The sequence below is a fragment of the Macrobrachium rosenbergii genome, chromosome 32, assembly GCF_040412425.1.
Source record: "Macrobrachium rosenbergii isolate ZJJX-2024 chromosome 32, ASM4041242v1, whole genome shotgun sequence".
NCBI classification, from domain to species: Eukaryota; Metazoa; Arthropoda; class Malacostraca; order Decapoda; family Palaemonidae; genus Macrobrachium; species Macrobrachium rosenbergii.
This window is the reverse complement of record NC_089772.1, coordinates 5,215,303-5,226,624: the sequence shown is the minus strand read 5'-3', so window position 1 is coordinate 5,226,624 and position 11,322 is coordinate 5,215,303. Positions and strand designations below refer to the sequence as shown.

General features: G+C 37.6%; 1 protein-coding gene across 1 annotated transcript in view; it reads left to right on the top strand.

The window, feature by feature from the left end:
- Positions 1–11,322, top strand: part of Atg17 (autophagy-related 17) — a 148,897-nt gene that overhangs the window by 6 nt on the left and 137,569 nt on the right. Inside the window, 5 exon segments of the mRNA XM_067132745.1 lie at positions 1–134; positions 4,823–4,920; positions 5,161–5,383; positions 5,631–5,778; positions 6,100–6,226. The exon segment at positions 1–134 is cut by the window's left edge and continues 6 nt beyond it. Coding sequence (XP_066988846.1) covers positions 4,853–4,920; positions 5,161–5,383; positions 5,631–5,778; positions 6,100–6,226 — 566 coding nt within the window. The 5' untranslated portion in view covers positions 1–134; positions 4,823–4,852.

The window sequence follows — 11,322 nt, the reverse complement described above, 5'->3', positions numbered from 1 at the left end:
TGTTTGTGGTGAATCACCCCGATCAACTTCGTACTAGGCGTATAAGCGACCAAATTCACTAATGGAAAACAAAACAACAGGGAGGAAAAGAAAGGCGCAGTAGGAATTACGTCAAAACACACAAATAACTTACCGTAAGTTGTATTTCAGTCTTGACATTTACCTCATCCACATATGTCTTTGTGAAGCGTGATCGAACTGCAGCGAAATGAGGGAAGATAAAGGAAATGAGAGAGATTTTTTTTGTCATGTCGACTGACTTAAACAAGGTCAACACCAAAATAAAGGTCTTCCTTAAGGTGTAGGATCACGATGGTTCAGGTCGAAGGACATCGATTGACCGCTGCCCAGAATTCTTTAACTGTTGTGTTCAGGAGCCTAGCTAACAGTTAGGATTATTGGGCCAAAATCAGTTCTTTTAGTTAGGGTCACCACTGTAGGCGAGTGTCTACCCCAAGGCTAGGCTAGTTTATGGTAGACATGCTTAGGCTAGGCTGACGAGTTTAGACATATTAACCTAGGTACTTTTAGCATGGCGTATATTACTTCATACAAAGTTAATCCACAGCGTGAGGTAGTGGGTAGTATGCAGAGTAGGGGGTCACAAATTACTTTTGGGAGTCCAGAGGGGGGCCAAGCCCCCCAGGCCAGGTTAGGACATAGCATCCAAGGTTAGGTTAGGTAAAGGTAAATCTGGTCAGGTTATATTCCATATGAATACCTAGGCTACTAGCCCTTGGTAGCTGTGACCCCTTACTCTGCATTCATTCCCAGATGGCAAACACTAGGTTAGGCTAGTAGCCTAATAGTTTTCCTAATCAGTCTAGCCTGGTTTGGGTTTTTCCATTCATATTGAGAAGATTAGGGTTGGGCTTCTCAGTTGTGGGATGCTAAGTTGTGCTGTTGGCTGCAAAATTTTGTATATTCTAGCCTTCTTTGGATACAATTTATATACAACAAGTTACCTTAGTTTTACCAGACCACTGAGCTGATTAACAGCTCTCCTAGAGAGGTCTGGCCCAAAGGATTATACTTATTTTACGTGGCTAAGAACCAATTGGTTACCTAGCAACGGGACCTACAGCCTATCGTGGAATCCGAATCACATTATACCGAGAAATGAATTTCTATCGCCAGAAATAAGTTCTTCTAATTCTTCATTGGCCGGCCGGAGACTCGAACGCTGGCCCAGCAGAGTGCTAGCCAAGAACTATACCGACCTGTCCAACGAGGAACTCTGATACAGCCTATAGTGTCTTGGCTCATGTTCATAGGCCAAGTTTGTAAATGTAAGTAAATGCTAGGTTATAACTCTCTTCAGTTATGTTTTTAGGTATTATTTCACTTATGGACATTAATTGCTTTCAACATAAAATATAGGTTTTTCTGTTGTACTATGATGTGATTTGAATGATTTTGAGGTTTATTTCAACGAAATGAATAACCTTCTGCAAATGATATACTGTATACAAAATTAATAAAATTCTTGTCAGAATACTGCACCCCCTTCCATAGCTAATACGGCAAAACTGTGTTTACTGATTACAGTTTTGCCGTAAAATGGAGAAGGTAAATGCTAATTTTATTAATTTTAAGCATATATTTTGCCGGGGATATTTGCGTATGGAAATAAACCTCAAAATCATTCAAATCTTCAGTTATGTTTTTTATTTTTCCATAGCCAGTAAGGCTCTTGTTTATTTAGGTTTGGCAAAGTGATTTTGTTGTCCAATTCTTTTATTTTATAAGCTTAGAGTAGCCTTCGTTCATGTTTCAGGCTAGTGATTGGATTTATAAAAAATTACTGAGACCACTTAGCCTGATTATGGAATTTGTTTATAAATGAGAATTTAAAACTGAAGGGTGGTAAAGTTAAAGAGACTGAAATAGAATAGAGGAAGTGATTTGGTGGAAACCAATGCAGCCGGGATGAGGAAATATGGGAAAGAACCTTTAGTACTGTCTACATTGTGCCCTGCAAGACATACTGGAAGTGGTCTTTTGTGGAAATAGCCTATATATTAATCTAATTTGTACCTGGAGCCTTTTGGGTAAAATTTTACTAGTGTCTCTTAATTGATTTCAGAATTTAAATTGGGCTTTTGTGATAGTTGATGGTGCTTCAATCAATTTTGACTTTCCTTTCCATTAGGAATGCTTCATTAACTTATTAGTTACCCAACGTGTAACACTTCAAGGGCTTGCAGAAATTGCGATTTTTGGAATGTTATCCTGTCATTCTGTAATCTTGACCACAGCGGAAGAATACAGTTGAGCGAGACTCAAGTTTTCATTTGGACACATGATCTGGCACTGGCTACGACCCTAACCAAAATAACTTTAACCTAATCTTTTGTAAAGTGCCCTGCCTTGAACTAACCAGATCGTACCTTCCTAACCTGACTTAGGGTGCCAGCTGTAACCTGAGAGAGTTCTCTCCCTAGTTAGTCTCATTCATGCCCAGGACCCTACTTTTCTTTCATTCCAAATACCAGACTGAGTAGGAGGTTACTGAAGTCATTGCATCCCCCAATTGCAAGTGCAGCTAGAACTGTGGCAATTGTAGATGTGGGTTTGTATTTTCAATGGAGCAAATAAATTTTTGAAGTAATTTTAATTTTTCTTAGGCATAGCCTACCAACCAGAGCCTACTAACCCCCTATAACTACCAGTTAACGACCTTGTTACCAAGTTCAGCGACTTCTATATAAAAGGCTCTGTTTAGTTTGCCTTGGAAAAGTAAAAACTGCAGTAAATAATTTATTTGTCTTACAAATATACAAACCTTTCTTTACATAGAATTTAGCTTCAAGCGCAAGCTGGAAATGGCTGTTCAGACTTATTGATGAGGTTAAAAGTATTGACAGGTGGGGAAAGCCCCACCCACCTGTCGATCTGCACTCCATTTTGTTTCCAGCCACCATCAAGTGAGACACCTTTCCTAACTCTCTGTTCCAAACTTCATGGTTCATTCTTTCAAATAAACTGTTGTTCTGACTTGAGCATTCCGTTGTTTTTGCTTGCTTTTTCAGCCTTGGCTTTGTTTTGCAATATAAATACACTGTAAGTCACACTCATGACTTATGTAAGACTGGTTTCTTTGGAAAGAGGAAGCCTTTGAATATGAGGTGGTGTCCTAGCATAGAAAAACCTTGTTCTTGGCCTCTGTTCAAATTGATTGACATACCCTTTGTGTTTCATGCAGGAGGCATGTATGTAATCGTGACAGCTCTTGTTCAGGGAGCTGAAAGTAGCTGTCTGAACAATGGTTGAAATTTACCCTGAGGAAGGAGGAGGAGGAGTTCTTCCTGGTGTCATTGGAGTGGTAATACTGTACTCTGTCGGTGACACTGAAGGAGCTCTTCGGCACCATCTTTCCACCTGTCTAATTTCCACCTGTTGTTGCCAACCCTAAGGGGGTAGTTTCCTGTTTGCCGACTGCCACCAGTTGTTTGACGGAGAGTCTGTGAGTTGGTGGGGGGACACAACCATTCTGGCATCTCTCAAGAGACTGCTTTCCACTCTGAAGGAGAGTGTTTTTATAAGTAACTTACCCAGTAATTTCTTAGGGAAGAGTTTCTACTTGAATATGAATTTCCTGGTAGAGATTCTTTTGTTTTGTGTAGGTGACAAGACCCCTGGGTTGGGCAAACCTACCAGTCAGTTCATAGAGTACTCGGATTCTTCCCTCTTCTTCTTCTTTTTCTTTTAACGTGCTTTTATTCCCATTTTTGTATATGACGATGCCTTCTTTTGAAAGACTTTTGATTTGGCTTTGATTGTGGTCTCGATGTGCCCTTTGACATGCTAGACCCGAAGTGCGTATGTTTCATGTATCATACCAGACCGCCCTTTCTCCCCAGCAGCGAAAATTATTGCGCTGGTATGGCGAGAGTTCGAAGATGTTTGTTATGTTTTTAGAAGGTGTTGTAGTGGCATTGTTTTGTGTGTGTATTTAGTCTGTAACATCCATTTGCTTTTTAAGCAAACCTATCCGATTGATTACATATATAATCCCGGGATGTCTACACGGATAGCAAAGTAGAGTCTGCCTCTCTGATCAGCCGCTCTTGAACCCGCGCCACAGACCTCTCTAATCCGAAGCTCCTGCTGTAACCGACTGAGCCATCGAGGCTCACTCGTTCTTCCCTCTAATGGGTAAATATCCTGTGTGAAGAACAAATGTTTGTATATGTGTAGGAAAAAATAGAAAAATTTAAAAGTAATTTGTATTTTTGCTAATGTACAAACCTGAAGTTCTTTACATTCACTGCCCAGTTCAGTCACTCCTCTCATCTGGCACTTGGGCTTGAAGGCGAAGTGGAATATAGATTGACAAGTGGGCGGGGCTTCCCCCTACTTTTCAATAGTTAATTTTCATACCCTGTCAGTCAGTTTGAACAGCTGTTTCCAGCTCACACTCCAAGCTCAATCCTATGTAAAGAACTTCGGGTATGTACAGTATGTTAGCAAAAGTACAAGTTACTGTACTTTTAAAATTTTGTATTTCATTTTATTGTTATTGCCATTTCAATCCCTCCCTAACAGTTCAGAGTGCCCCCAAGGTAAAAGGAATGTTCTGCCTTCAAAGACCTGCGTATATACCGCAACATGACTAACTACTTTCCTCCCAGTTTGCCCTTCTAATATAATATTTCAGGCATAAAAAATCCTACTTCATGTATATATATACTATTTAGTCTGGAGCCTCTCTCGTAATGCCATCTTTTACATTTGGTACACATTAGTTCCACTCTAGATGATAACCAATGCAACTACATGGCCACTGTTTTGGTTGTACTTGAAAATTTTCTCTTTTCAGCTATGACGTGATAGAAGGAAAACCGGCAAGATGCTTTATGTATTTTTAGTTGACACTGGTACCATGATGACCTTCGATATGAATCTTGCACTGGAAAAGTAAGTGAATGATTCATTTTTGAGTAATTGATTTGTTTGACATACCATTGTTGACCTCCGTGTCAGTATATTCAAGTTTGTTGAGCAGTACAGTAATCATTGTACAGTAAATAAATCGAATGTTACCAAAGGTTAAGTATGTCTTCAGTCTGGTATTATTTGATTGTTTGTTCTGTTGTGAAGTTTCAAAATTTATGAAGTGTGAACTATTTGCCTTTAACTTTCATGTGTCTCGCACAGTGTTGCAGTGCTGAAGGATGTCATTCATCGGGCCACTAGGGTACCTCCAGAGAAACAGGTTTTGCTCATCTCAGGTGGGGAGGCCCTAGATCCTGACTTACGTGTTTGCCAGTATTCGGCTGGTACAGATACAAATCCCATCTTTTTATTCTCCAAATCAACAATAGAGGGTCAGGACCCTCCATCTCCAAGCATTGATTTTGGCTCTGATACTGATCTTAAGGTAAGATAATTTTTTTAATTTATCTTTTGTTTTTCAGTATTATTATTATTGGACAATATCACAACATTTTTTCTTTTGGTAACAGTGGTATTGGAAAAGTAAAGTATTTTTGTTTACTGCCTATCCAATTAGCTTACAAGGTAATGCTGGAATGTAAATCCATATTATGTTGGTAATGTTAGTGTAAATGTTCTTAACAACTGTATAATTTCCGTCTTTTTTACACGTAACATTATCTTTGTCTCAGGAACAGGTAGAGGGAGCATTGAATATGCCAGCTAGTTACAACACTGTCGTGGCAAGATCACAATTAGCACAGCAGTTCCATGAACATTCCAGGGATCAAACCCGTATATGTCAGCAGTTGGTTCACGACCAACATTTACAACAACAAGGTATATTTCTTTGTTGTAACTTTTTTTTTGTTTTGAAGATTGCTGAGGGCTTTGTTGTTTAGGTAACATTATGCTGAGGGCTTTGTTGTTTAGGTAACATTATTATGTTGTTTTCAGCACCATCATTGTCCCTTTGTATGCTTTTTTGCTTCAGGTTTTAACTTAACATATAATTTTAAGAATGTAGTTCAGCTGAAAGTACTTGATTTAATTGTATGATTGATATGTTATGTATTTTGTAAAAATTGCAAGAAAGAAGTCAGCCTTCTACAGTTTTTAAATATCAAGAAAAATTTATAATGTTTTGCCATCCTTTTTCAGGATGGGCAGCTGTTGTTGCAAATTTAGAAGATATAGTTTCTGCTTTTAAAAATAGGTTTGAAAACTTCGAACAGAATTTCAACGAATTCCTGAAAGGGAGACAAGAGAAAGTTGAAATTCTTGAGAAGTAAGTATTTTTTAAAATTTTTAAATCTGTTAGCCAATATCTAGAACAGGACTATTGATTATTATTATAGTGTTTAATTGTCTGGCTCAGTGGTCAAGAAGTGAATAAAGTTAACTGACCTGGAAAGTGACAAATAAGTCTGACAAAGGGAAGTATTTCAGGATTGAAAAAACAAAGAATATGGTAAAGTACTGAACAAGATATACATACAGTAGATAAAAAGGACTTGATGAACTGCAGGCACATGCTATTTTACAGTCAGTGTCCAAGTCACTTTGGAAAATTACATCTAAGGTGATTAAATGTTTACTAATTACGTGATATGCACAAGGTTAGGAGACTTGCAGTTTTCCAGGTCAGACTGAAGACTGAGAGGGCATTTGGAGGGGAGTGATTCTATTATTTGGATGGATAACACAAGTCTTATCCAGGGTAGCACAAATGATACTCTTGATGTACAGTGATAATCTCTAGTACAAGAACAGAAAACATTGATTGCAAATGATAGAGTCAGCAGCTGTCACATTGCTATGGGAATCTGCTCATAACCAGATACCATCAGGAATCTCTTGGTGTAACTAGTAGGAATAAAAACTGTTGGAACACCATAACTTCTGATAGGTTTTTTTGTTACATAGGAACTCTTGGGGGGGATTGAACAGAAACTGTTATGAGATTTTGTATGCCTACCATGAGTGGGATAGCATGCCTGGCAAAGCACACTAATCAGTACTAATTATGTTCCAGTGTCTGTTCGGTGCCCATGTGTTTTACTTTCTGTCTTTGCTTCTCATCTGCTCCATTTGTTTTTCCACCAAGCTTTTCCACCTTGACTGTATCTTATTCCCACCACTATATCTTATTCCTATTTTATAGAAATGGACAACTGACTTGACTCAGTGGTCTAGTTAAGAAATCTTAGAAGACAGCTTGAAGTTTTTTCAACCCCGAGACCTAAGAGAGAATATGCTGAAAACATGGTTTTATTCTGTTAATAATTGTTTATTTGCTTCCAGAAAAATTTGAGGTATTCATGGAAGTCTGGCTGTGAGAATATTGTAGCTATGGTTAGTCGGGGCCCAGAATTGGCTCAAGGGTTTTGACCTCACCCAAGCCTCACAAATGGAGTTAAAAGACATAAATGTTAAATATATTTGTGAAGCAACATACCGTATTTAAGATATAGTCAGAGTCATGAGGTTCCCTTCTCAGATTTCTATGTACTTTTGTCCAAGCCATTGATTTTCAGTACCCGTCTTAGTCAAGTTTCCCTGGAGCTGTTAAGCACCAAGCAATACCAAGTTTCAGGAAAGAATCCGCTGGCGAGATCTTTGGTCCTTCCTCAGATTTCTTGTTTTAGATTTTCATCCACTATAAATAACAAGTCCTGTTACAGACAAAACTCATGTCATCATAATTGCTCAGCATACTTTCTTTAAGACATCTTTATTTTGTTTGGATGAGTAATGTCTTTCCAAGGTTGAAGTAGAAGTTTGTTGCCTTTTATTTTGCTATTATTTTAAAGTTTTTTGACTGCTTATTATTTTTTTTATTATCAGTATTCTAAAGTTGTTATTAATCATTGAGATGAGTCATTTCTAGACTCCTGTAGAGCTGACCAGGAGAATTTTAGAAAAATGTTTGGAGACATTGGGCAGTTAGGTGGAGAGAGACCAGAGCAGATCAATGAACGATGAAAGTGTGGAAGCAATACATCTTGGGCCTTTAAGGAACACTGCAAAGAACCTTCAGTAAGGTGGAAAGAGACCAGAGTGAATCAGTGAAAGATAAAAGTTGACAGCAATGCATATTTGACCTTTGAAGAACACTGCAAGGAACCTTCAATACTGCCTTAAGTCAGCTGAGAAAGGTGAACTGTATGCAGTAGACTCCAGTGTGAAGACTCAGCATGTATTTTTAACTGTTTCTTGAGTGATTAGGAAGAGTGGAGTTCCTTTAAACCCAGGATTATTGAATGGCTTGGGTAGTTAAGTGATCATGCTCTTTTTTATGTATGGAGTTTATTGAAGAGTTGAGGTGAGTGGTTCTTATGGGTGATTAGGAAAAGGTTAGACCTCTCAATGAGCCAGAATGGAACCTGTTTACAGATACACGTTCAAAGGTGAAAGTAGTGTTTTATATCAGCATTGAAAACAGTTGATAGATTGTAATTTTGTGATCAGGTAGCATGCCATTTGATTGGTGGCCTTGTTGGCATAGCATTTGGTGTAATAATTAGTATTTGTTATATGTTTGAAGTTGGTCATTCCTAATGAATTCCCCTCCTAGGGACCATGATTAATTTGCAGTACTGTATAATGTAATGTCAGTTGCTGTAGATTGTACATAAAAACTTGATAGGTGGATCAGTCATGAGTCATGTATCACTAGCAACATTGCTGTACTTCAGTTTGTGGTGGTATTATATTGTTTAGTGGTTAACGTGATAAAAAGAAAACCACAAATTAGAAGACATATTTTTAAAAATCCACATACAGTTTTGGAGCATCATGCACCCTCTTCAGTGTGGAGACACTAAAACCCAACCACAATTCATTATGAGTGAAGTTAACAAAGAGAGAAAGAAAAAATAATATAATACGTGAAATATGAGTAACTAATAAAGCAGGCTAATTTCATGGAAAGTATCGTCACTACTAAACAGGACATTCAAGAAATAATCTAAGTTAGGTACTAGTTATAATGAGTCACCAAAATAAACAACGACGTGTAAAATGTTAAAATAGGTGTTTGGGTCACAACAGTGACTCGTTGCCTTTTTCGTAAATTACTTATAAATCATAAATGTGGTAAAAAAATTAAATGAAGATGAAAGATTAATGTATAAAAAGAAAAACAGTACACAATGTGAAGTACCCATACACACATAAGTAGTTAAATATATAAAAGCTATCAGTAAGGGAGTAACAAATGCCAATTGCTATTTGAATAATTTTATTAAAATGAAAGTGACCATTCCCAAGATTGAAATTACACATGTGTCCTTAGAATGAAGCTTCAGCAGTTCTGCATTTATAGTGATCATTGCACTTATAAACCAATTTTTCATTCTCCCAATCTATTCTATGGTTTTCATTGGTTATGTGATTAAAAAGAGCATTTTTCATATTATAGGTCCATATGTCATATGTATGTTCTTTTAACATGACCTCCCGTTCTCTGCCACTTTCACCCCAGTATTATTTGGTACAATCTTTGCAAGGAATGGTATATACACCTGAGTTACTTAGAGATTTTGGCCTTTTGGAAAGAACACTCCTAACAGTAGAGGTGTATCTGATATTTGTCATGTACAGTAATCCTCCAGTTATTAATCCCCATAGGGGTTAGTGCCATCAGTGCACCTCATGGGGTGCACTGTAGGCATTACATAAGGTTCTTTGCAGCATCCCTTCAGCCCCTAGCTGCAACCCCTTTCATTAATTTAACTACCTCGATTCATATTCTCTTTCTTCCATCTTATTTTTCACCCTCTCCTAACAATTGATTCATTGTGCAACTGTGAGGTTTTTCTTCTGTTATGCCTTTCAAACCTTGCTACACTTAATTTCTGTTTCAGCCCTAAATGACCTTGTAGGTCCCAGCACTTGGTCTTTGGCCTAAATTACATATTCTATTCTATTCGATTGTTAATAGAGCCGAGGGCCTGTTAGATAATGCCGAAATCCGGATAATGGCGAGTAAAAAAATCTAGGGATGTTCAAGGGCAACTCCGCACCCTTCCTTACCTAACCTTGTCAATACCACATAACTGTAAACATTCAGTTATGCTTATAGACAACAACATCATACTTTAAACTGAAAAGTTTTTTGCCAAAGGCAATTATCTACCTTTTTCCCCTAGATTTGTAAGAAAATATATAGTGCATAAATACACTTCAAAAAAAAATGCAACCCCTTCTTTTTTTCTCTCTTAAACGACACAGCTCAGTAGGCTGGTAGCCAGCCTGTGTTTACCCACAACCTACAGTGGTTTTGTGAAATTCTTTTAGTTTGTAATACATATTGTTTGTGCATTACATTACAGCACCTGTGTTTACACCTTTAGTAGCATTTCTCGATGATAACTTCAAAGCAAATTCTTTTTGAGAACATTTCTAAGAAGTTATAGGAATTAATGGATGCTCGTGTGTATGTACATACCCTATACACTTGATTGTGTTTATCTTTTGGTTTGTAAAAATAAGAAAATGAGAAAATACAGTAAAAATGCAAATGAGAATACGGTAGCATATAATATGAATAAAATAGTGAATGAGTGTGTGTGCTACTGCATTAGGCTTTGATGTAAACTTACGTCAGTTGCGCTCTCTCTCTCTCTCTCTCTCTCTCTCTCTCTCTCTCTCTCTCTCTCTCTCTCTCTCTCTCTCTCTCTCTCTCTCTCAGTATGTACATATCCTTGAATGAAATATAAATTACTGTATTGTTAACATAACCCGAAACTAAACAAACTCCAGAAAGTTCACCGACACCATCGAATGAGTGAGTGCATACAGTGTTTGTACATGTTACCATTTTTGTTTGCTTTGCTTGATTTACTGAACTGTGTTTCATTACAAGTTCAGTTGACTCTTAAGTATGATTATCACACATAACAGTACACAACAGAATATTTTATCACTTGATATTTCATCTCTAATCACCATAAATATATTTAAATGCAAATTTCATATACTGTATAGGCAATACTAAACCAAACAGGCTGTAGCAAGTTCACCAATGCCATTGAATGAGTGTATGCATATGTACGTACTCTACGCCCACGATTGCATTTATCTTTTGGTTTGGAAAAATAAAAAGTTGAAAAATACAGTAAAAATATAAACAAAGATGCTGTAGCATAAAATATAAATATAAAGGCAAAGGAGTGTGTGTGTTACTGTGCTTAGGCTTTGATGTAAATGTAACTTGGTTATTATTCTCTCTCCACAATGCCCTTCCTCTCCCATGGAGCCCAGCCATCCAGCTCCCCCTCCTTGGAAACTTCTTGAGGCCTCCCCTACCCCCAAAGCCATTTCTCAGTGCGTTTGAATGTAAGCAGTGTTACTGACATTTTTGTGAGGCTGCGCAGCATT